The sequence below is a fragment of the Leptosomus discolor genome, chromosome 3, assembly GCF_034619465.1.
Source record: "Leptosomus discolor isolate bLepDis1 chromosome 3, bLepDis1.hap2, whole genome shotgun sequence".
In the NCBI taxonomy this organism is placed as follows: domain Eukaryota; kingdom Metazoa; phylum Chordata; class Aves; order Leptosomiformes; family Leptosomidae; genus Leptosomus; species Leptosomus discolor.
Window position 1 is genome coordinate 56,490,016 of NC_141393.1, and position 27,169 is coordinate 56,517,184.

Consider the following 27,169-nt stretch of genomic DNA (forward strand, 5'->3'; position numbering starts at 1 on the left):
CCTTTGGTAATGTGATTTCTCCCAGGTCACACTGTGAAGACCAGTGGTCTGTCCACTCACTTCTTGCCAACCAGGTGCATGCAGAGACGAATTTCCTGAAAGCCCAGCTAATGGTGCTCCATTTCACATGATACTGTGCATGGCACGTTTGTCATTCTGTTTGTGCTGACTGTAAGCTGTGACTTGTTCAGAGCACTTGCATCAAGTAACCACTAGCAACCAAGCCACTGGTATCCTTTGACATTACACTGTAGTTACTAGATGCTATAGTTACTATACTAAAAAAAGGCACTTGCAAATCCATCAAAAATCACAGCAACTCTATCCCTTATTTTCCTAGGACATAGTTAAAGCAGATCTCCCAATGTGACTGGTATCCCACAGACACGTACGGTATTACTGCTCTTGAGCTAACTAGCACTTCCATTGTCTTGTGGCCATAAATGGCCTTACTTAATACACCACTACCACCATGAAATACTCCATTTTAGAGTATTTGAATGCTACATAAACACATCCTCCTGAGGCCTGGTGCGGACACAGCTCCTGACCCTTTGCAGAAGCCAGACTGTTGCAAAAGCGCCGTTTGCAGCAGTCCTTTCTTTGCGGCAGTGCTTTCCCATCGTGGCAAGTCTCTCTGCAGCACGGCCGTGCAGCATGCTAGATCCTGAGGGCAGTGTGGAGCACAAGCCTTCCTCTTCCTTCCCCAAAGTTTTCCTCATCCCTCTAGCCATGCTCCTTGCAATTGCAGCGCTCCTGCTTTTAGCATTTTCCGCTACGCAGCAGAAAGAGCCTGATTTTTACACTTTCAAAGTTGTAAACATCAGGGGCAAACTAGTCTCTCTGGAGAAATACAGAGGCTCGGTAAGTCTGCACGGAGATGGGCAGCTCTCGCCCAGACTCACTAACCAGCCAGTCCTTGCATGCCTGCAAAACCCAGGTGGGGGTGGAGAGGTTGTACATTAACTTGGTGCACGTATGCAGCTAGATCTGGGTTTACGACTCCCTTAACTGATCTGGAGCGTTGCCTGCATGCTTCCCTTGACACCGCTCCGGAGGTCTTTGCACTCTAAATAAAACGTTTGCAGTCTAACCTCCGTGAGTCTCCGCGTCTTTTCCTTGTGCAGGCTGCTGCCTGTAGACGTGGCAGGCAGGGAATTTTTTCATTCAGCAGGATGAACTGCGCTAGGCTATGGCTGTTAAATTTTAAGTTCGTACCTTTGTATAACTTGCTTTTGGAGCTTATTTCTGCTTTTCAACTGCATGACTTTTAGTAAATTAATTTTACCTAAATCCCATCCCTTTTTAATGTTCTACATTAAAAAAAAAAAAAAAAAAGAAAAAGATGGGCTTTAAATCAGTGGCAAATGGAATTAACAGATTTCACCAGTAAAAAAGTGAGAGATGCGATAAAGTAATTATTTTAATATCAGTGTATAATGAAACTGTAGCAACATCATGCTATTCCCCTTGTCATTTTTTGGTGTGACAGAGCAATACAAAGAAGGGCACGTTGACTCACATACACTTCCATGATGTCTTTTAAGTTTTATTTATATATTCCGTTAAGGACTTCTAAGCAGAGCTTTCCTTCCCATTTTAAGAAGTTTCCTTGAATGTAACCTGATTTTATTTTATTTTATTTTATGGTTTGACCATCTGGGAAAGGTGGTCAGAACCTGTGGAAGAGTGAAAAGGGAAGTTAGGACATGGAGTGCATAATACTATAAGCTCTCATAGCCACATTCACAAATGACAGATGCTATCATCAACATAAAGCCCACAACTGCCACCTTTAGCGTTCAAGTGATACATCTTCTGTGGTACAGCCAGGTAGCCCAATAGCTTAGCGGCTGCTCAGAAAGGCACGCACCACTTCTCACTTTCGCCCTTATTCTCCAGCTTTGTGTTCCCACCTTCCTTTTCCCCCTCCTCAAGTACGTCACTGAGGTGTCTGAGCTCACTAGTCCACAGCAGCAGGTCCCTAAAACATTGGCAGGAAGGCAGAGGAGGCCCATGGGAGGAGATGTACGTTTTCGTGAGCTCAGTAGGAAGAAATACTGCTAGATTTGGACCAAATGAGAGGTCTGAATCTTAGGTGGTCAAAGTCCTCCTCCCCCTTCATTCACAATTCAGATAGAGCAGAACTGGTCCAATGCACACTCAAATATCTTTATTGGAAAAACGATGGAACCTATTTAATATTGAGCAATATTTGCTTTTTTTTTTTTAGGAGATCCTTCCAAAGGCTCTGTCAATAAATCCTGTTACTGGGGCATGTTTTGTCTGCAGGTTATCTGCAAATCTGTCTGAATAAGCGAATACCACCTGCAGTTTTTCTATCTCGGGGCCAGAATCCACATGAAAAGGAGTAAAGGGGGAACTCAGAGGAATTCCTTAGAGCCAGCTGCAGAGAGCTGAGGGTGTTCATCCCGAGGGTGTTCGTCCCGAGGGTGTTCGTCCCCTCCAGAACAAGCTGCGGAGTCTGCCCTGGTATCTCATGAACCCACCAGGTTAGGGCTGTGTTTACCTCCAATGGTGCTCTGACACCAGGCCATCCTCAAGGCATGAATGGTTTCATAAGGGGGAGCTCTAGAGCTGTTCCTTGGAAAAGGTAACACCATCCATGATGGTACTCCTTGATCTCTGCTTGGCCATAAGGAATAGTTTATGCCAAAAAGGTGATGACCAGTTTCTGTAGGGAACAAAAAGATTTGCAGTCAGAAGGCCTATTAATTAATGTCCAGGCTAGCTGCTATTTGATAATGCATGTGCTCAATTTTAAAGAAAATTATAGCAATAAAACACATCCCTTTCTGTCATTGTTGTCAGAACTCAGTATTGAGGTAGACAAAGGTAAATTAAAACTCCCATTTATTTCTTAAAATAAACCTGCTTAAATCTGCAGTTAGATTAGTAATATTAAGATGTAGCTTTATCATAATATTTTAAAGCTAATAAAGAGAGCAGACAGTACGTAAGTACTACGTATGTGCTGCTGGTGTTTTAAAGAGAGTGAGTTCCTAGTTAGCCCCTGGAACAATAGTCTGCTAATTGCTAAACCAGCTTTTAACAGCCTTAAGCTTTCTGGCAGCTGTAGAGAAGACATTTTCTTCAATTCAGTCACTCAACTAATTTAGTTAAATAACTACTTAATTGGTAGCCAAGAAACTTAACTGGGAATTGAAAAAATCCAAAAGCTTCCAGAGTATAAAAAAAGAATAATGAGCCATGTTAAGTGTAAACAATCGGTGCAATTCATGACTTGCAGAATCTTTCTTCAGTAACTCATTATTAATATAAACTATTGTGTATTCAGATAATTGAAACAATTTTTCTTTGTAAGAAAAAGACTGATTGATATTAATTCAATTTCTATTCAAGTGCATCTTGATACAAATCACAAGTACCCTCTGTTATATAGTAAATAAGAAATACACAAACAATTCTGAAATAACAAAAATGAAGAAAATTAGGGAACATTTTTTTTTTTCTGAAATAAACATGCATAGACATAACCTTTCCTCCACTTTAATAAAAATAGCAGAAATATGTGAGGGAGTACTCCCTTTTTACGGAGGCATAAGAAATAATATTTCCAGAATGTTAAAAATTTGGCATACATGCTACAAAATCAGCTATTGTATTACATCTACTTGAAAGTACAGAAAGCGAAGACTATTACGACTCGGGGGGGGGGGGGGGGGGGGGGGGGGGGCGGGGAAGAGTACCACACGTGAAATAGATCAAAAGGCTGCCTGTTTTACTGTGTTGCGCAAGAAGGCCATACTCCTACGATTCTTCCAGGCTACCATACTGATGTTGACCCATCTACATTAAAACTGAAGGATAGTGAAGCATGGGTGGAAAAGAATCAACAAATAAGATTAGTTTTCTGTCTAATCCATCTACCTATACAATTCAAGAAAGCTTAACTTTTATTTCGTGATCTCAATCAAATAGGCTGTAAGAGGCAGTATTCTTACCAAAAATCCGATCTATTTGGGAGTCAGAACTCCAAAGCATCAGCTGTTCCCTGCTGTGTTTACACCTCCCTAGATACAATAGTACCTACCTACCTGCCTACCACACAGCTAAGTACAGTGTGCTGAGGTGTAATTAAGCAGCGTTAGCGCAAGGCTTTGGAAGGCTTGAACCAAAGTTACTATAATAATGTAAAAGCATTAGGCACTATAACAACACAAAGTATTATTTTACTATTGAGAGCAATGCTAGGCACTTTGCATCACAGCTGTCTGCCATCCGAGAATGTGGTATTACTGACTGTGCATAAATGCCAAGTATAGCTACCTAATTACTGTACAAAAGATTGCTGTTTTTTCCATGAAGGTAACAGCTCTGTGAGTCAGTGTAACCTGACACTTGTGGCTGCTTCTTCCATCCCTCAGATGCAGCCAGTTAAGAATTTGCAAGTCTAAAAACCTAAGTATCTCCTGTCTCAGCTAAAAGATCGACAAGGGTTACTTGAAGCTGATGACAGGTTCATAAATCTCTCCAGGGATGTTTTCCTCAAGGGCGTAAACTGGTGAAAATATTAAGTAAATCAAGAACTATTTTTTGCAATGTTAAATAAAAGAGTTCACTACTAGAATGCATGGGTTTTCTAAGCAAAGTGAAGGAAAGAATAGTATTAAGAGGTCAGACAATGGCTAATATAGCATTCGGCTTAAATAATTTTTGTAAGGTCCAGGATGAATTGTTTGCACTACACACTAGGTGGTGTACTTGACTTGCACTCTCAGAGCCTAAAGTCAGTCAAGAGGCATATTGAACTTAGTTTAAATAACTGATAATGTAAGAATTCAAAGTACAGCCTCTTCATGAGAACAAAAAGAATGACTGTTATTTAGTAAAGTAAAATATAGACACAAAAAAAAGTCACCATATTTAATAATTTCTGGTACCAGACACTTGAAAGATAACTTGGTAAAGATTTTTAAACAATAATTTTAAACATTCCTTATGAAATACTAATAAATCTTGAAAGTTTTTTATTGTGTTAGTTATACTTGTAGGAGGCTTGCACTATTAAATTATGGCATTCAGTAATAAAATACATTTTTCTAAGGAAAAGAGAGAAACTGAATGTGTCTGCCATTCTAAGAAATGCTGCATGTAGTTGCCTCCTATTTTGTTGGAGGATACTTAGAAGTTTGCACCATTTACAGTGTGAGCTCTCATGCCTTTCACCACCTTGCTGAGTAATCACTGGCTTTAAACAGCTGTGAATTGAAAAGGTTCTTTTTTGAGTGAATTCTTTTAAACCCTCCTAACTTCAAAATCAAGTTATAAAAGCTTGATTGTTTTCATTAGAAAGTCATCTTTCATGTCTGTTATAATACAAACATAATATCTACACAACCTTATATCCTCCAAACCTCCAACAACAAATTCTTACATTACCATTGTATTTGGCATAAAGTACCAATAGATAGGAATACAGTAAGCTATATGAACTCTTCTGCATCGTGAGAATGCTGAGTCTTAAACTATACTCAAAAAAGCCTCTAGAATTTCATATGAACTACACGTGACTTCAACTCTTACTGTTACAATTTATCTTTACATCAGTCCTACTAAACTACAGTTGTCACTATACTTCGTAAATACAGATCATTTAAAAAGAACAGAACTGCCAATAGTTTTTTTTACATCCAATATGTTAAGTTCTATTTGAAATGCTGACAGTCTGCAACAATAATGCATCATAAAATTATTACCTTTTCTCTGAAAAAAACTCCAACTAATTATATGCCGTATCTTTGGTTGTTTTAAGAGACTGAATTTAAAATTTCAGATAGAGCTTATAAATGTAGTCTAAATTAATGCAATGCTTTGGAAGTTAGCTAGGTGGCTCCCCATCATATTTCATACGCAAGTGTACAGGAATTGCTTATATTGTGTTCTGTTGACACACTGCACTGCAAAGATTACATCAACTTCTGCTTTATAAGATTACTTGTCTCCCAGGGAAAACAGTGCTGCCCTGAAACCACTTTAAATATAGCCATATACCCACAGAAGGTACAAAATATGTTTATTTTTAGTGTTAATGTTTAATTTAAAAATTAACACCGACATCCCCTTAGCTTTTTCTTTACTCATTCTTTACTCATCCCCCTTCTGGAGATTTCATCTTATCCCATACCTTAGCCAGATTGTGGGCTTTTATGTTCCTGTTCGTTTTCTGGTCTTAAAAACACTATACACATGTAGCCATTTCTTTTTTATATATTATAATTTATTTGATGTGCTGTATTCATACTTCCTATATACTTTTATATTTTGTATAAAACATACACATAGGAATATGGAACAATAGTAACATTAGAATCTAACATTTAAATTGAGCAAAGCCAGTGGTCACAGACACAAGAGTATGAGACCTGGAGTCAAGATTTTTCACTTCCTTTTCTTGCCCTGCAGCTACTTGCTGTGTGATTTGATCAGGTCAGTTCATGAGTCCACGCTTCAGGCTTTCCCCTTGCAGCACTGGGCCCTTCAGCACTGCTGTCTCACACTGACAATAATGAAACCAACATGCCAGCTTCTATGAAACTTCCAAAGCCTTGTAAAAAGATCTAATGTGAATAGCTACTGCTGTTGTACTAGCATTGGGGAATGTGTTGGCTGCTTTGATGAAATTAAAACTTTGCAATTTGAGAATGAAGGACCAGCTTCTGGGCTGATATATAATCTGTAGAAATGCACTGGATTCAGTGTAAACTGGGTAGCATTTAAGTTCCCAGATCATAATCCTTCTTCTGCACTATGCCGGATTTTAATCTAGGTTGGTAGAAACATTTTTAGTATTTTAATACTTATATTGCCTTATGACTCTTACGAATTGTTCTGGAAAAAGGAATAGAATGTAGTTATATGTAAAAGAAACATCACTATAAAGTGCATAGTGCTATTTTTATTAATAAAATAATATTGTATCTAAAGGATCTATGACATTCAGCTTTAATCCACTCAAGAAAATGGGGTCAGTTATGTAGGATGAGTGGCAACTCACAAAATTTATAAGAATAATTAAAAATAAGTCTAAAAATAAGTTCTAGAAGTTATTTAGAGAGAAAATATCTCAAAACCCAATGGAAAGCTCTTTGTGGCCTGGATAAACTGTGTAATATGTGTCACCCCAGCATTAGTTCACTTAAATTCCCCCACCAAATTCTTGGTATAATCTGTTCCACCATGTATTGTCCTTACATATGCCTGTTTTCCTGTAGCGTTCATCTGTGTTTGGCATCTTCCTCTGCTAGATCTGTGCAGGCAGATACATGCCTGGTGGTAATGCCCAAATGACACAATGCACAAAGATGCTCAGCTACAGGAATAACTCTTTAAAGGATAGTGGGCACAATCTTTACTTCTAGGAATCTCTAATTGAGGCAGTAAACCTTTATGCAAAATCTGTTGCAATTTTATCACAACTAAGTAGACTTACTCTAGACATGGGGGGAAATTTTACAGTCCATACTGCATAGGCCAACCCAAAATCCTGTAATTGCATCTATTAACTTTGAGATCAAGACATCTGCAGTAGCAATGATAAATGAATCAGCCAGTCCTGTATGAATACTAAATTCTGTAAAAGGAAAGATGCTGCAGAACAGATGCTTCACTACAGATAAATGAACTATCAAAAATACATTAATTTGCAAGCTTTTTTCATGCAACTTTGTATACTTTAGCTGGATGCTCATTTCTTAAATATGCTTAGAAACTATCCAAAAGGCAGAACAGAGGAACATAAATTGTCTGTAAACTGAGAATTAAGATTGCTTAGTAGTTTATTGATTATGTTCATGGTTGCCAAATGGGAATACATAAATATTAAAAGCTTCCTATTGTGAACAGAACTCCATGTAGTTTCAAACTAAGTGTTCAGTCACAGTTGTCTAGATACTGTCTTTTTTTGAAAATAATCTGTGTCCCAGCCCACCTGTTAGAAAACTGACATGTGCAGCACATTGTTTTAATCTCTCGTTCTTCAGGTGTCGCTAGTTGTCAACGTTGCGAGTGAGTGTGGGTATACAGATAGCCACTACAAGGCCTTGCAACAGCTACAGAGAGACCTCGGCCCATATCATTTCAATGTGCTGGCATTCCCATGCAATCAGTTTGGGCAGCAAGAACCAGACACTAACAAAGAAATTGAGAGTTTTGCGCGAAAGACTTATGGTGCCTCCTTTCCTATGTTCAGCAAAATTGCAGTCAGCGGAGCTGCTGCAATTCCTGCCTTCAAGTACTTAATTGGTGAGTAATGTGGAACATTGGAGGGTTGTTTCCCCACTGTAGAATTCCTCTGACACAAAACACCATCCAACAGAAAAAAAGATACCTATACAGAATTGTTAGGCTCCAAGAGGTCAGAAGTCACATAGTCCATCCTGCACAAGGCAGGATTTCTCTCTGTCACCCCTGACAGCTTTGTCTAACCTAAAAAGATCTCCAGGGATGAAGACACTATGAAAACAGGTGCCCTGTAAAAGCTAGTCTAATAAACCTCTACATGGAATACAGGTGTTGAAATATTCTCCTGTATGCATACAACACCTGATCTTCCTTTTTCCACTTTGCAGTCTCATAAGTGCTTCTCCTGTGACACGACTGCTGTAGGTTAGATTTATAAGATTCATCTCAAGAGCTGTAGGATAAGTGGAAGCAAAGCACCTACATAATTTACTTCAACAATCGAACAGTGAAACCTGGCGCTAAGAGATGTCCTTGAATACTCCCTTCCTCACTCCTTGCCGAGCATCAGAATAGCTATACTGTACAGTTCCTCCAGTTCTAATCTGCATTATAGCTAGCACTAAGAGCTGAAGAGGTTTTGCTGGTTCTTAGCAGACAGTGACAAAATACAGTGTAAAGCAGGATATTGTCTTATCAAGGCACTACTTCCTCTATGAAGGCACTACTTTTCTTGCACTGAACAAATGCTCTAAATACTATTTAAATGCTAAACTGTCAGTTTTTATCCAATGTGAAGGAAATGACTTCCAGTAGTGATATATATAATGAAGCCAAATATGACATGGCATCACCTGAGCTGCACTCTGCAAGGACCATGTTGCTGCTTCTCTCCAGCACCAGTGTTCTCCCACGTACCACTGAATTTAAAGGAGTGTTGGTAGCATTGTTTTTGACTACTCCAAGCACACCTCCTTCCAGGTGTCTGTAATGGATCTTTCTGCTAGCCAAACTTCCCTTTAATCCTCTTCATGTCCTTCCATTTCTGTTTTGCCCAGCTGGGTTGTTACTGCAGACATGAAACTTGCAAAACTTCTGTTTCCCAGAAGGTCCACATGTAAAGGGAGGCTGCTGGAAGCAATGTGTTTAAACAGCATAATAACAAGATAGTCAATAGCGTAGGTCTGCCTGTGTCTTCATGATACTTTGAAATATCTTCTGATTCCTCATGAAATTTTGCCCAATGTATAATCAATGGAAAAGGATACTAATTTGTCTGTAGCATCTGTACTTGTGCTATTAGTGGGATGAGGCTTCTGGTCTGATTGAAAACCCTGAAAATTTTGTTAGTCATGTAGCAGAATAGTAAAGGATAAGAATGCAACTCATGTAAAATGAGTATGTGGTCACAGAGGGAAAAACTGTAGTAGATGAAGATTAGGAGGAAACCTCCTGGAACAATTTACTTTGTTGTTTCTTCATGTGGCAGTTCTCAAAACATCTTCTGAAGCACATGATACTGGGTGCTTTTGGAGGAAAAATTCTGGATAAGCAAGCAAATAATCAGTCCTGGTACAACTATATTGTTATGCCAAATTCCATTTTCCTATCAATGTTCAACTGTTTCAGATTTATCTATATAGCACAGACACACACTTGCACAGACACACACATATACTTTAAACTGATTATAGTGCTTTCTCCTGTCTGTCTCAGGCTGGACTGTTTCCATTAGTCTCCAAGGGCCTACTGTCTAGTTAAAGCTCCTTGTCTGTCAGAAAATTAATCTTATTATTCAGTCTGAACTCCCTCTTAATTCTACATTACTTCTTCCTCTGAGAAAGTAATCATCAAATTGACATGAACAAATGTCAGGAATTGGCTAACATAGTTTTCTTTTCTAAGTTTCCACTTTTTTTTGCCTGTAGATTCTACAGGAGAAGAACCAACCTGGAACTTCTGGAAATACCTGGTGGACCCCAATGGGAAAGTAGTAAAGGCCTGGGACTCTACTGTCTCTGTTGAAGAAATAAGACCTTATGTAACAGAACTTGTAAGGAAAATCATCCTGAAGAAGAAAGATGAATTATGACTTTCAAAAATCCCAGCATGCCAATTCTTGAGAATTAGAGCTGGAGTTTGTGTTTTCACATTCCAAAAGAGAATATATGGGGAAGGAAAATAGTGACCAATGGAATCTATATTCATCATCCTAAGAATGTAGAAAACAGCAAGTTATCATGGTCAAAGTAATTTAAATTTCCCCCCCCCAAGTGAATTAAATTTGACCTTTCTAGGAAAGAAGAACTCATCAGGAATTGTTTCTTTCCCAATTCAAATTATTAATTGTTGGTAACACTATAGGAAGTCAGTTCACGTAACTGTAAGAAGGCAGCTCAGAATAATGAGAACTTCCTGATCGGGACCCCACTGATACCTACAATTCCATTGTCATATTTTGATCACAAACTGAATGAAAAAATAAAGACTAAAAAGTGTATGATTGAATTAAGGCATGTGGTAGGAAGAAGACCAAAACAGATACCTTCAAACCAGGCAGACTTACATAGATACATGTCTTACTAGTTACCAAGGCCAAATATGTTTCATTTCATTTGCCTAGAAAGTCAGTTAAGAAGGACATAGGGAAAAGACATCTATACAACTTCAATGAAAGAAACGTCAAGACTGAGTGTAAAAATTCTCCAAAAGCTATGAGAACTTCTGCATTTTTTCACCCAGTAAAGATTACCAGATGATATTTAAATAGCCATTTGAACATCTGTAGAACCAGAGCCTATATGAAAGGGCTATTTCTTTCTTCTATTAGCATTTTGCCTTAGAAGAATAACTCTCACCTCATACAATTGAGGTGAAATTTATTTTTCAATTTGTAACGTCATCTGATTTTGCTGCATGTACAGACAAAGATTAGATCAACATTTTTCTACAGAAATAATTTTTCAAATGTTTAATTGTTGCATAATGTTAGATCATTTAATACCACATTAATGTTACAAACGTTTAATGGCACCTTTTTCAAGTGTAGCACTCTGGCATCTGCTCAGACTTCAGAACTTCTTAGCTCATGCTAAAATAATAACACCAACAATTACAGCCTTGTTCTTGGACAGAAACACTTTGAAAATCTTGTCCGCAAGAACTCTTTTTATCACAACAAAACCAGAACGTACAGGTCCCCTGCTCTTAACCCTGTGATGCTTTAAGAAGAATCTAGTCCTGTCCAATTGCAGTATTAGTGATAAGTGAAAGCTTTTTTGTGCTTCATAATGCCTTTAAAAGCAGCACAAACAATAGTTGTCCATGTAGTTGTCAGCGCCCAAGTGTACAAATAAGCCTTAATTGACCTGACCACGGTAAGAGCCTTTTCCAACTCGTCACTGCCATTATAGCTCTTCAGTATCCAAACAGGCTCTAGTTGAAATCGAAGGCAAGTAGCATGCACTGGCCTGCAAAATAAGAGGGGAAAGAAGAGTACTGAACTATCGGAAGTGAAAGTGTTGATCCTAGAGTACCTTATAGTTCCCATGCTTGAACAGCTGCTGTCTCCTGAAGTCTTGGACTTGTTCTTTGAAGCCATCTAAGGAAGTAAGAGCTACAGGTACTTTAGGATTTGCAGAAAGACCCTGAAGGGCAGTAACAGAAGTACAAGAGCAAAAAGAGACATCAAGTAAGAAAGTAGAAATGAGAAGGAAATTAAAAGACAGTTTGCAACCCAAGAATCCTTGGGACAAATGGGGCATGGAAATGTTCAGGTCATATTGATATTAATGAGTATGTTCCAAACTACATCAGCTACTTCTCACTTGGAGTATAACTTAAAAGTGCAGGAAATTGCTGCTTGTGGCAGTGAATATGCCTGTATTTTCCTCTCTGATAGTGAGAAAATGAACTCTACAGTCCATTCAGTCATTTAGTCTATTCTTGTATGAATCACTCTAAGACAATGGTTACTAAGGATATCACAAAGAAAGGAAAATCAGGCCCAGCTGATACTGTGCTGGGACAGAGAATCCAGCTACTAGAAAAGGAGTTCTTTTATTACTCTGTAGACTGTTTCTCTTATCTTGGTCCCTTGATACTAAACCAATGCCCCAGCATGCTGTTAGCAAGTGCTGCAGGACTTAAAATTTTCTCCTTAGAAAGTATGTTTCTATTTTATAACTGAAGCCTGGATGAGCCCAAACCATGCTTTGAAAAACATGTTAAGCCCTCTGTATTTCAATTTTGTGTGTCCAGCTTCAAACGGAACTCTGATTTACATAGAGAATGCAACACCATATCTATTAGACAAATTCTAGAAGTCTAAAGAGATAGAACAGCAATGATCAGCTGGAAAGGGTTCATACTAGATGGACAACTATTGTTTGTGTTGCTTTTAAATGCATTACAAAGCACAAAAAAAGCTTTCACTCTTCAATGATAACTGCAATTGGACAGGACTAGATTCTTCTTAGAGCATCCTGGGGTTAAGAGGAGGGGACCTGTACATTGTGGTTTTGTTGCAATAGAGTTCTTGCTGACAAGATTTTCAAAGGGTTTCTGTCAAATAACAATTGTTTGTGTTACTATTTTAGCATGAGCTAAGAAGTTCTACAGCCTGAAGTCTGAGCAGATGCCCGAGCGCTATAACTTAATACTGATGACAATTAGAACTGGTGTTCTTACCAGTTTGCCAATTCAAAGGGAACTAAGGTAAGCATTACATATGCAATCTTTGAAACAAAACCAAATTTGAACAGGAACATGATTTTAAGCACATAACTTCAGAGAGAGTAGTTAAACGTTTTCATGATTAAATTAAGCATGTGGCATATATTCCATCCTTTGTTGCATTGGAATCAGTTTGTAGAACAATGCTTTGGTCTTTTAATCCAAGTTACAGAGTAAAAGTAAATATTCTTGGTTGTAGATGAATTCATAGCTAGTCATGCCATAAGTACTTCATGGCTTCCTGCTCAGAAAAACCGCAAAGCAAATTGCACTGGGTTGAATTTGTCTGTTTGGACTATATAGAGGGCATGCGGAGATCAGAAATTACTTTTTTTGGCTCACAAGTTCCAACACTGTTTCAATCTGACAGAGATCTTCTGTACGGCAAGTCCTGAAAACTATAAAACAGCTCTGAATATATAGCATGAGACTATTTTCTTTGCTGCTTGTCTACTTTGCAGAGAAAATATTAGTGTGCATTAACAGATGTGCCCATTTATATGCATGGAAAGTGATTATCTTATCATTTAAGACTTGATCTCTTACAGTTTTCAACTTTGAAGGTGTAAACTCTTGGTGTGTTGATTTAAATGCTAAACTAAGCACCTAGACGTGTGATTGTATGGAGTCATGTGCCCCCTGTAGCATGCCAGAGGGAAAAGAAGTAATTTTTAAGCCTAACTATAAGTTTAAATTAGACAGGACACTTCTAATCTTTCAAAATTTTGTCTCAAAGAATGTAAAAATCAAACCTACAATATCCAAAACTCTGTTTTGAAATGGAATATGCTACATTAAAATAGAGCAGTTGAATGAAGCAATAGAGAGGGGTTTAAACCCCCTTTTTTTGGCTTTGTAAGAACAGAACCAAATAGCCTAGTCATCCTTACAGCCACCTCTGATATTTTAGTTATATGCAAGGGACATTCCATTCAAGTTTCTATTGTGATTCTGGTCCGAAACCTCAGTAGCGAGCCAGACAATTTCTCTCTACTGGATGGTACCCAGTTTATTGTTTCAAACGCATCAGCATCTAATTCAGTAAATTGCTGGCCATAGCTAGTACTTTCAGAAGACTGGACATCCCTTTGATTAAGGAAAACAAGTTTTATGCTACCTTCAATTATTGGATCAATCAAATACATCCTATACAGATGTAAATTTGTACTTCAGCTACTTGGAGAGCCAAATGAAATTTAACAAGCTTACCTCTAACTCATTCATGGAAAGAGTCAAGTAAGCCGAGAAATCAGGTATTTTTGTGACGTGATTAACAGATCCTGGAGTCAAAACATCACTGACGAAACACAAAGGAGTTTACAAACCCTTTGATGGATGAGATACTGAAAGCACCAAAAGATTTGAGTACTAATTCTGAACCATATTAAAGTTCCACATCAGAGACATACACAGAGCAGGAGGAAATAACTGAGCTGTCCCTGAACATTACCACAGAGGTAACTCTGTGGTCTACTGCTACACCGCTAATTCATCTACCTAGCCAGCTCACAAAAAACATAGTGATGCCCACAATATAGGATGAGAAACAACAAAACTCAGCTACGTCTTCTATGCCAGCTCTGCAGCACCTAATCATAGGCAACAGCAGGGGCCTGTCTAGTGATAATGGCTGATCTTTTCCAGCTGTCTCCACACAGGAGCTGAAGTCAGCCTCAAGTGACTTTCCATTCTTAGCCTAGAAAACCTGATCCAAACTGTCAATCTACAGGCCTAAGAGATAAGGCATGCTGTTTTATCTCAAAGCATTGCAAGATATGCTCAACAAGAAAAATCTTCCACTAATTCCAGAAAATGAGAACAGTTGAAGGATCATTGCATTTTAAGAAAGCAGACTTGTGTTCTGGAAGGTAAGCACAGACATGAAAGTTTGAGGTGATTCTGCTGATGTAGAATCTATTTCCTCACTCAAACAGAAATAACAGCAACCACAGAGTCAGGGACAGATTCTTTCCTAAGCACTAATTGATGGAATGACAATAGTAAAAGGTCATAATATTATTGTAGGACAACAGAAAAGACTGAGGTACAATTTCTTGAAGAACAAACTTCTCTAACACCTGATTTATAAATGCAGTTCTGTGGAATACTTCCCCATCAGACACAACTTACAGAAATCCTAGCTTCAGGGAGCGGTAGTTTAAGTTTCCTTAAGTGAAAGATTCAGTAAGAAAGCTATTATTGTATTATAGCTCTGTCTTTTTTGTCCCCCTTTCCCTAAAGGCATTGCTGTTTCATCATAATTAGTGCTGTCATCTGAATTATATGATAGACCATTATATTTTTATTTAGCAAGCAAGCAAATCTGACAGTGATAAATAAAGAACAGCTGCTGAGGAAAAGGTCCATAACCCACAGATTGTTCATCCATCCTTTAATAAAGGGCACAATAGTCAAACCGTTCTTGTAATCAAAGAGCTTGCTGAATTCCCAGCTTAAATTATCAATCCGCTTCTCTAACCCTTACTCATTCTGATTTGTCATTACTTCTATATTCAAAATGCTAGTTATTTTATTACTGGTAATTTACTGTCCCCTGGACAGACCACTAACTACTGGAGATATGTAGGGAAATTTTTCTTGTCATATAAGCATTTCACATTTGAAGTCTCCTCTTTCAAATCCAGACAGAATATATTTTAAATTTTCAAGCAAAAGTAACCCCAATACCATCAGTTTGGTTAAGCTAAAACATTTTGTTTGGATACAATTGATAAGAACTGTTTCAAATTTGATACTGATATTTTCAAACTTTAAAAACATAAATAAAATATTAAAAGTGAAAATAATTTCAAGCCAAGAAATAGAATCTAAATACCAATATAGACAGCTTTGATTATTTTAAAACAAAAATTGATACTGTAAATTTTGTCAAAACAAATATTTTTCCACAAGTTTCAGCTTAGGGAACAGTTCGGTTAAAAAAATAGACAATTCCTAATAAAATGTTGTTTTGAAACAGTCTTATCAGCTTCAGGGGCTGACAATCTACTCTTGCACATAGCTATGTTGAAGTCAACAGGAATACACCATTGAGTAAAATTGCAAGATCAAGTCTCTGAATTACATGAATCATTTTGTCTTATTGAATGCTGGGAATTACAGGACACCATTTCTAGTTGTTAACTGTATGCACAGTGAACGTATTTGTCAAGCCCAAGATTAAGAAACTGGGAACCAAGAGTTCATTGAAACAGCTTCAGAAAACCAAAACATCTCAAAGGACTGACTTAAAAGTTAATGTAATGTGAATAATCCATGCAACAAACATGTAATCAATATAATTTTAATTAATCAAAAAAAAGAGAGTGTAATACAGGTTTGGTTTGGTTTTTTTTTTTAAAGATTCAAGAAGTTAAGAGAACACTAATATAGAGCCAACTGATTAGGGATAAACCTTTCCCCAGTTTTAGGTGTGAAGTTGTATGCAATGAAAAGGTATCATTGCAGGTGCAGATGAGAAGTTCAGGGTCAATTATTTCAATACCAGAGGAAGATTACAGAGTAGAGGCATTCTTTTGTAATCCGTCACTAATAAAGAGCTGTATTACTGCAAGTATGGCAAGTGGATGTATAATCATTTGTGATCTATCAGGAAGTTTCTCTGCCCTCTGACTACTTAATCTGATCTGATTTAGTTCTCTGTCAATTCTGCTTGTCAAGTTAAAAAGTTCATTGCTTTTCTAGCCTTTCGCATCTAACCATTTCTTTTGATTCTTTTCCTGATCTCTTTCTGACATAACTGAAGTTGAAAGCCTCACTCCACAAACTATCACCGTACCTATTAAAATATGTTCTTAAAACATCTGTTAGTAGGTCAAAACACAACAGATGAAAACTGGATCCAATGGAAGGTGTAATAATTTGAAGCCATTTCTATTTTCTTTCTTCTGGTTTAGTTCATGATCAGTGTTGATATTCTCCCTTTCTCTATTAACAGCAGGACAGCAGAGGATAAATGAGATGTTTAAGATGCTTCCGTTGGCAATGTTTTGAAGGGGGAATCCCATCTTCATACAGGATGGAAGAAGATTCATTCTAGTTTGGTTCCAGGAGTAGTGATAATTAGATTTTAGCACAATGGACTAGGTGGAATCATTCTGACTTGGCTCTCAAAGAATGCTTTGGTCATGATTTTGTGCCATAAAACTCAGGAGATGAGCTTCACCCTTCTCCTCTGCTTCTGCTAGAGAAAAAAAAAAAAAATCCATTGATGCAGCTGAAATTCAGCTGGCCAGGATCAAGGTACTCTACCTTAAGTTCTCTACCAGATACACAAGCTCCATAACTGCTGATGACAGTGTCAACAAAGAAAAGTTACCTGAGTTTACTGTGCATCCCATTATTACAGTGAATACTTGTCTCTGTTTATTTTATATCCTTCAAAACATCATTTCTAAGCACTTCAATATTTATTGAAAATCCCCCTGAAGAACCCTTGTTTAAAATAATATCTACTAGGCTGAAATGCACCTGGTCCTTCCAAGTAAGTTATACTCTGATCAACTTGTTGGAGACTCAGTGCTTCGACAAAGACACGTCGTTTTCTTCTTCCTTCTGAAAGCATTAGGTACGCACTAAAGCACCACATGTGAGAAACCTGCTGCAGATTTCTGCATCAGGTCCAGACCAGGTACTATCAGTGTTGGACTTTGCTTATTGCATTGTAAATGTCTCCTTTCTGATACTAAGTATGTGAATTAATCAGTCTATAATCTTATTTTCCTCTTAATAGATCTGATAATACTACGCAAAATATTTGTGAGTTAATGAGTGCATGAAATAACATCCTACATGGAGGCTGGTGCTCAAAAATACATTATGAACAGAAGCCTTAAACCAATAAACAAGCTGTATACTAGCAATAGCTACATAGACGTGTTGGAAGGGCCAAGGGCCTAGCACCTATAAAGATTTGGCCCTTTTCGTGTATTATATCACTAGCACTCAGTTACAAACTCACTTACAGCTCTCCATCAGCTTTAATTGGCAGAAATGCAGCAAATAGCCGTTCTCAGGAACCAAAATCATCTTCAGCCACAGCAACTGGGGAATAATGAAGCAAAAAAATGTGTGAAAGACAGATAATCAGTTGTGCTCCTAGCACTTCACTATCAATATAGTTTGGTTAGCAATCTTAGCTTGTATACTTCAGTAGCTTCCAAAATAAGTTAAAAAAACCCACCGCTCGATATGTACACAAACTCTTACAATTAGTATTCCACTTACCGGTCCTCTTTCCTGTTTGCATTAATTACCTGTTGTGAATAGTAGGATGACACCTCTGGGACTAGATGGTGACTCATCAAAAAGTGACTTCATGGTGGGGGACTGACTTTGTTACCACTATATAAATTTCAGCCCTTGGTTTATGAGCTGAATGGTTTACTTTCTAAAAGCAACAGATAGCAGTAAAACATCCATTAGTTCCAGAAAAGTAATGGATGCTCAGCAGTTTCCTAACTCTCAGGCCAGGTTTGCTTTTGGCATAGGCTCGCAGCAGTGAACCAGTATACTTGTTACTTCTTTTCCTTTTACGTTCTCATGTGGAACATAACTACTTTGAAAGTTATTATAATAATCAGTGCAAGACTTAAATACAAGCAATGAGACAACACTGCATTATTTTGAAAGAAAGCCTACAAAGTTCTTTAACACTTAAAGGCATATATTTCCATGCTGCTCGCATGATCTCATTCACATTCTGCCCAAAATCCTGGAGAATTTCCAGAGAAAAAGACTACTTTTGTAGTATAAGTAGGCTTTCCAAATTTCTGCACACAAGAGATAATGTGGAAAGCCTTAAAGGTCAGGAGGATTACCATTTATGTTTGGCCTTATATAGGGTTCTTGCTTTAATTGTTTACCCAACCACAATTCTTGCATGTCTTTTTTTTTAAGCAAGATGATCTCAGGCCTTCTGAGAACAAATTGCAGTAATATAAAAACATTACAGACTTCCTATAGGCATTATTCTGAAGCTGAAGAGATATTAGAATTTAAGAGTGGGAGCTTCTGATGTAAAAATGTTTGGTGCTATAAGATTTCTGAATTTTAGACCCATAATGAAAGAAAAATTCAAATTTCCTTTGAAATAGGCAGATCAGTGCTTGTGTCTCAGTCTGAACATTTTGAATGTGAAATTCAAAATGCAATTCAATTACAAAAAAGCAACCAGTGAAGCAAATAAAATTGAAATTCCATCCTCTTATTCTTATCTTTCTTTGCTTTGGTACAAATGCTGATTTAAAGTCAGAAGTGAAAAGAAGCACGCAGAATCACTCAAACCGCACATATATGTGCGCTCACAGCTAACAGAGCTATCACACTGGCTCTGAAGCAAAGAGCTGTTGTATCACATATGTTTACAAAGCTGTATATATGCAAGATGGAAGCATTCCCCAATAACTAAACCAGCTGATTTAGAAAAACATCTGTGTGCTGCTTTTGAGAACTTGTTAATATGAAGTGAATCAACATGGACTGCCAGCAAACATCCATGATCAAAAGTGATATGGTGACATCAGTCTTTTTTGTAGCCTTTTTCCACCGACTACAAGTTCGCTATACACAACTCTATTCATAGGCTCTAGCTTTTATGAATCAATCTAGAATTCACCACTCAAGTCTTGCAGTCCTGTCCTCACCTAAATATCCCTTGTTCTTTACAGTTCAGATTATGTAATTATTGTTTAACACCAACTGGGCCTTGGCTGCCTTGCCTTCATAAGTTTACACTATTTGGACAGTTATTCTGCAAACAATTAAGTCTCTACTCTTAGTCCAGTAAGTAAGTAGGATTTTTTCCTTATGCCAACAGAAAAGCAATTTCTCAGCAGATCTGTTAACCTTCAAATCCATCCTTCGTTATCACAAACAAAACCAAAAAACCCCCAATCCAAACAGTTGTCCTTTTTTAAGTTTCAGAACACAGTTTTTCAATTTTTTTTTTTTTAAATAGTATGTGCCTTATTCTAAATTTAATCCATACTGAATGTAACTAGGTTCAAAACAAATATTTTAGGGAGATGAAAAACAACAAGAATGTTTGTTACTGATGGAGGAACTATAGTAATAACAAGGAATAGTAAAGTTGAACATTTTTAGTCAAGGATGCTAATGACTATTCTGTTACTAAGACTTAGAAACCTCACAGCATCATGAAAAAGGGCTTGATACTGATTTTATAGATGAAGCAACTAAGCATGCGGGTGACATCATTTTCCCAAAAGCATGTAATAAGTGAATAAAAAGCAAAGAACAGAACTTAATTTTCTGTTCCAAGTTTATACAGATGTATCTATCACCTATTTAGTTAATTGAACAAGAGAAAGCAAGTTATGTCATGTAAAAGCTGACTGATTTGGCAGCAGTTAAAGTGACAAATAGATGGCAACAGACAAATGAAGTATTTACATTCCCTTCCATAAGACAAACAGCAATGCTACTGTAAATTAAGATAATTTAGCTTGATTCTGCTTTGACTACTTCTGTTGAGATGTTCATCATGTCTGTGACTGTGAGCTGCACTGATACATTCCACTTCAGTAGCAATATAGAAACAATTCCTGTCAAAATCCCTGGTGCAAATTCCAGGTATGGAAGAATAATGAATATGATAGGCTTTATTAAAGATGTATTGGCTCAGTCTTGGCCGGAAGAAAAATTGTATCTGATATTATATTAGTGAACACACTAAAGCATATCTTACTCCTTGCTAATGGATAACACAGCTTCTGTGATGACTAACTCCAATGAAAGAATTAGAAAGATATGCCCTACATTCATTTTCAGGCTCTGGATCTTTCAGTATAGCACTTCCCTAAACTATTTACCTTCTTACTTCCTCTGAAAGAGAAGTGTTTAAGTGTCTTTTTCCCCTCAAGTCAAAAAAACCCACTTCCTACAAAAATACTGGCAGTATGTATTGCTAAAATTTTTTAATTCCAGGGAAGCAGACAAAGCTTCATGTGGAAGATTGCTATCCCTTTGATATCTCAGGCTGGCCAGGAAAGAATATGGGCAACAAAAGGCAGAGGTTTATGTTGGAACTTGGCACTTGCTCAAAATGGATGCCAAACAGGTGATGAAATTTGATTAAGTGTTCTGTTGAAAAGCCAATTTCTCATCTCTTCAAGCCACATATCTGCCATAGTTGAGATATACAAAGTAGACAATCATGAATTAAATAGTGGAGCACAAGACACAAAATAAAAGGACCGTGTGAAGGAAGACATTAGAGAGTCTGTTTCTCCACAAGAAGTGGAGAAAAGTAGACAGAAGTACTTTACTCAGGAGCAAATAAAGAAATTCCCAAGTTTCAGACAGGTTCTCTGTCACATCTTTTCTTCTTAGACTGAGAGGAAGTCACCTTGATCAGCGCTGGAGAAAAGTTGATAAACAGAATACCAGCCTGTTTGTACTCTGTGTGGCTACACTAGACTTACTGAAGGCAAATTATCTTCCAACCCTAGAGGCAGAACATAGAGCCCAGAAGCAAAACATTTAAGGAAAAAACACACAACTAAGATTGATGGTGAAATGTTCGAAACAAAGACACCATCTGAAGATGACAGAGAGTACACAAGGCAGCCAAAGATTCCAGAGAGTCCCTAGATCCCCAGGGGACATCTGCCAAGCGTGCAATACAGAAATCAGGGCTGGCTTGTCATGCACACACCGCTTCTCAATAAGTGGTGTTGTCTGGACTGTGGATGCTCATTTCAATCAGTGCCTTGACAAATTTAACAAGGAAGTGCCAACCTAAAGCCTTGAAAACAGAAGTTTGATGTATCCTCAGAGCAGGATAGTATGAATGGTTCCTTCCAATGATTCTATCAACAGACCTCAGCCAAGACTTGATGAACTAAGGCAAGTTCTAAGCTTTTGGCACATGACATTTTTGATCTCTATATACAAACACCCCCAAGAGAACCAAAATAGGAAGTAGTTCCCAGACAACTAGTGAGAGACTAAAACCAATTCATTTTGAAAGCATCTGATGTGACTGAATATGTCATCTGTGAGGCTCTAATGTTTATTTACTGATCATTCTGGTGTCACCAATTTTTTTCTTCAGTGATTTAGTGTGGTCAGGCAGCAAACATAAATCAAACTGGAGCAGCTTAAGTTGTTGCAGCTTATTTCTTTTCTTCTCCAGAGAAAAGCACTCCATGTGAAAGCATGTGAGCATTCCTCATCCAACCAACACAAAGCCACCTGACATTTTAAAAAGCCTTTCAGCTATTTGAATTAAGAGAGCAGGTTGTGTACTGAGACAGCACTGAAGCATGCTCAGGCTGTACCATCAACTGTTTTAAGTTGACAGTAATATCTAGAAGATAGTTAGGATGAACAGATATAATAGATCTTATTGCTTCATCCAATCTCCAAGAGAACATCTGACTACTAACTAAGACTAACACAGATCAAACGAATCATTCATCTGAGATGTTAACTGGTGACCATTTCACTAAAGCAGGACTGATGAGGTAGAGATCTGATCAATAGCTCACCTGTCCCAGCTTCAAAAGGCCTAGTCTATCACTAAGAGCAGTTCAATCCATTACAGACTGTGTGGTAATCAGGTGCTCTGATAATGAGGGACACATAAGATTAAGAGATAACAATCACATGCCTTAGTTGCATTTTAATAACTGTTGTGCAAACATAGTTGAGTTGAAAGACCTGTTGAAGACATACAAAACCATTTAAGCACTAGTTATTATTAGTAGCCTGTTTCTGTCTAGTGTTATGAACCACCTCATCAAATCATAGGCTGTGTTAGGTGTTCATAATAAGAATATAATTCTTATCTTTCCTTCAGATTATCAGCTTTTGTTGGACAACTGCTCCTTGTCTCCACTGCTGAAGTGAAAAGGGATTTGAAAGTGAGTAAGGCTTTCTAATTTCAGTCAAAGGCAGAATGTCTATGGAAACTGATTCTCTTTCCAGCATCCTCAAATCAAGTAGTGTTCCAAAGATGGAAAACACACACCTTCAGCACCAGAAGAGGAATGAAAATGAGCTTTTTTCAGCTAGAAAATAGAACTGAAGCTCCGTCAAGAAAACAATTGTTAAGACAGACATGTCATTGCTTGTGACTAACACAGCAATATCAGGAGTGAAAAGTCCAAATTCCCATCTCCCTGTACTACGTGAAACAAGAAGGAATACGCTATGTTACTTCTTCCCCACCATATTTCGAGAAAAGCCATCAATAACAAAGTTGAACTGACACTTCGATTATGATTCAGATTGCTTATGGAATTTTGCAGTATCTTGACTTTAGGATGAGAACACTTTTAAAATGCATTTTTAAATGCAGAGGGAAAATGCATTCCAGATTGTCAGCTAAGCGAGACACAGAAAAATCCCCTTTCCAGGGTTAGTAGTAATGTTTTTGCACATTAATAAGACATTGTTGTAGGAATTAGAAGCAATACTTCAAACTGTTCCGTAACTTTTTGCTCAAGGATCTCATGCATTTTACGAATAAGTATGCCTCCTCAGCTTTCCTACCGGAAGAAAAACTATTGAGATGTGCAATAGACATACATCTGTGCTTCTGGAGTCAGGCATGAGACAGGTATGCAACAAAAAATTTTATCTGCAAAACAGATAAATACTCTACCTCCTTATCTCACAGGGCACTGGAAAAATGAATTCGTATTGGTGAAGCAGTCATAACTTACCAAAAAAACACGGCTAAAGTAATTATGTATTCACAGCGTAAGAAAATAAAACCCTAAAAACTCCATTGCCAAATGAGATATGATCACACACTTTTTTTTGAGAGATTCTATTATTATCTGTAAGCCTGGAATTTCTAAATTCTGAGTAACCTCATATTCTTTGAACACAATTTTGTACATGTAATTTCTTAAGTTTGAAAACAAGAGCAGAATTTCATATTGGCAGCCACAGGAATCAGCTAGTATATTTCAAACTATCATACAGAACTTTCCACATGGTTTAAGGACATAAATAACAGTGATTGTTTGTCATTATATGTGTGAAAGAACTAAATGAAATATACATTTTTCCACAGGATTTGAACACACAGAAAAGGAAGGGGGACAAGCAGGAAGCTTGGGTTTCCAAGCTTCATAGGTAAGTTACCTCTAATGAGTACAGACTTCTTCCTATTAGTCAAGAACCTGGTCCTCTTTGCCTTGTCCTTTCAGTTTGCCTCTGGTCACTCCTTCCTACTCCCATCTCTTCATCCTAGCCCTGTTCTTTACCAAATCCCAGCCCCTGATCCTTATGTTTCTCATGCCAGTTCCAGTTTCTTACCCCAAATTAGGTCAGTGCCCAAACCTTCAGCCTTAATATCTTTCACCTATCTTATTGGGTGGGCTGTTACTCCTTCACCTCAGCTTTCAGACCTCCTTTCCATTTCTTTGTTTTCAGCTCCCTTCCATCAACCCTTCTACTGGTGTGCCTGTTTCTCCTTTTGGACTTCTCATTCAGTCTCAGTCTCTCTTCCATGACTTCTAGCCACACAACATACTCCCAAATGAAACTGAAAAAAAAACAAACCCAGTTAATGGGAGACAAACACAGGATAGAAAACTTCAGCCCCAACAATAAAGTTTTGGTAAGATAAAAAGCAATTGTAAATAGCCTCTCTCTTGCTGCACAACTTTAACAATAGATGATGTTTCCCCCTACATGCAAAATATAAAGACAGTTGTGTGGTAGGGTTAAAGAGGGAAGAGTTATTCCTGCTATAGATATCTGAATTTCTTTGAATTATAAACTAGAACAAAAGTTCTCTGTGATTGCCAAGTGAGAGAAAAGACTCTGAGCTAATACACAAAAAAATATGTAAAATATATTAATATGATTGTATAACAAATCAGCATTTGATTTTTAAAAAATACTCTTAATAGGACTAAATCTAAACTATTAGCCTAAGAGGCTGAACCAAATTAAGAAAATTAATAAGCTTCAGTTCAAGTTCGCAGTGATAATGGTGGGAAGATATTTTATTGTATTATTTGTTCACTGATATCTAGAAGTCCATGCTTCATACCCATTTTCTTATTTTTCTTTAATCTTCAGGCTAAATTCAAACTGTGATAGAAAGTCACAATTCATTATGAGCCTTTGAATCTATAATTTTCTATTTTGTGTATTAATGTAGAATCGATATCAAAAAAACAAAATCAAACAACTTACATGTTTGATAAATGCTATCTCTGATGGATATCTTGCTTAAGTGGTCTGAAATAACAGGCCTACAATTGAATAACTCAGTTTTAGAATTATGTCCATAATCATCCCCTACATGCAGCAACTACATACTTACTAGAATCCTTTAAAATGTGTATCCTCCTATTTAAGTAGAAATTGCATCACAATATATAATTGTATCTCTAAAATTAAAAACAATTATATTTTACCAGCAGGGTAAATAAAATTAAATTATTGAGGCAGTGTCACATTGTAAATGTTTAAGTAAGGAGCATGACATTTCTGTGCCTAAAGCTCAGCCAAGTAAAAAGAACATTCCCCTCTGAAAAAGAAATTAAGACCACTCCATGAAGACAAACTGCAGTGAAGAGTATTTGACTAGGTTCACTGTCAGAAACTATATTATCCATCTTATTATCTGTTTCTAGATATATGAGTAACTGCAAAAGGGTAAAGTTTGCTTAAGCCATTACTCTGAAATATTTACCAATAAGAGCATATAAAAAACTGCAGATACTGAAGCCATTACACATACAAACATGAACTACTTATCAGAGCTCCATCTCACTCAAAATTGCCAGTGTCAACACAAAGGAAGTCTTCCTACTTCCCTCAGTTTCACTGATTCTCCCTCTTCCTTTACATTTTGACTGAAACTTCTTCTTACTTCCTGATGCTGAAAATTACTTTCTTCTTCATTATTTAGCTCTGTAAAGCAAGGAAGAGACAGTATAAACACAAAATCTATACTATGTATTGACTGGGGGGATTCAGTTAGAGAATAAAATGTACGACAGTTAAAATAACTAGAAAAATTGGTAGGCTGTAGAGTGACCTGAAAAAATCATAACAATACTTTATACATATGTTCACTTTCAGAGAGGACCTCAAAACACAAACACTTTTGTAAATAAGTGTCAGACAACTCCATCGTTATCACACATTTACACAGAATTAATCTGAAGCACACACTGGGAAAGCAATTTGCTTATAACTGTACATCAGCTGAATTGATAGCAAACCCCAAAATATATGACATCCTTTTGAGGTATTTCAGTTCTTCACTAATGCACATGAGTGAAATAACACAGTGCCAAAGCAGATCCTCCTCTTCATAATGCTCCTAGCACCAGTCTCTCTTTTTCAGTCCTTTGACTGACAGTATCTCACTGTACTTCCAGTACACACCTCTTAAACTTCTGTGTTTAGCCTGTACCTGGGGCTAAACTGTAAGAGTGCTCTATCACCTCACAACCCCACACCAGCCAGGGAGAGCAATCAGGAAAAAGGAGAGCAGACCTGTAGGTAGAAATGAAGCAGATTTAATGAAACAGCACCAATACTAACAGAGATATACAGATTTATACTTAGCCAAACAAATAGCCAGTCATCACAATCAACTAGAGAGCAGTCCTCAGGGGGAACCCCCCAGGAACTCCCTCCCTTCAGCAAACCTTCACCCTTTATAATGAGTATGACATTACAGGATGGGCTACACCTGTAGCTACCTCAGGTCAGCTGCCCTGGCTGACTTGAAATTGCTGACGGCCTGCCTAGCACGGCTGGGCTGTGATTCTGTCCCAGCCAAACCAGGTCAACTTCTGTTCCCCTTTCAGTTTTGAACCTTATGCTGTCATCTGCCTTCAAGTGCCTACTACTCATGTGTAATAAAACATGTTGTCTACACTAACCCTGATGTCAGTTTGAGCTGTTACTCCTAATCAGGGGTAGTTACACGTTTTGGCACGACAATTTTGTTTAATTGCATAATTTGCCACCAGATTACCTTTGAATGTAATTTCTGCAGCTGTTTGCCTATTAATAATTAGATTATGCTCTTAAGGAAAAACATTCCATGTAGGTCTGAGGATTAATGCTGATCCAGACAGCTCTAATGGTAGTTTGTAATTAATTTTCTGTTTCTCAGAAGCTTGGCTGGTAGAAACGTGCCCCAAACTGTCAATATGAATGTTTGTTCTCAGCTTTTAAGTAGTGG

The 27,169-nt window shown here is 37.5% G+C and overlaps 1 protein-coding gene across 1 annotated transcript; it reads left to right on the forward strand.

Annotated features, from left to right (window-relative positions):
• The first annotated feature begins 657 nt into the window (after positions 1 to 657).
• Positions 658 to 10,315, forward strand: GPX7 (glutathione peroxidase 7). Its single transcript, XM_009954502.2, has 3 exons — positions 658 to 864; positions 8,025 to 8,286; positions 10,152 to 10,315. Exons 1-3 carry the CDS (start codon positions 658 to 660, stop codon positions 10,313 to 10,315), a joined length of 633 nt encoding a protein of 210 aa, XP_009952804.1.
• Positions 10,316 to 27,169: the final 16,854 nt, after the last annotated feature.

Coding starts and splice junctions, on each gene's coding strand:
- GPX7 (XM_009954502.2), top strand. CDS start 658: ATGCTAGATCCTGAGGGCAGTGTGGAGCACAAGCCTTCCTCTTCCTTC. Junction 865..8,024: donor TGGAGAAATACAGAGGCTCG/GTAAGTCTGCAC, acceptor CTCGTTCTTCAG/GTGTCGCTAGTTGTCAACGT. Junction 8,287..10,151: donor TGCCTTCAAGTACTTAATTG/GTGAGTAATGTG, acceptor TTTTGCCTGTAG/ATTCTACAGGAGAAGAACCA.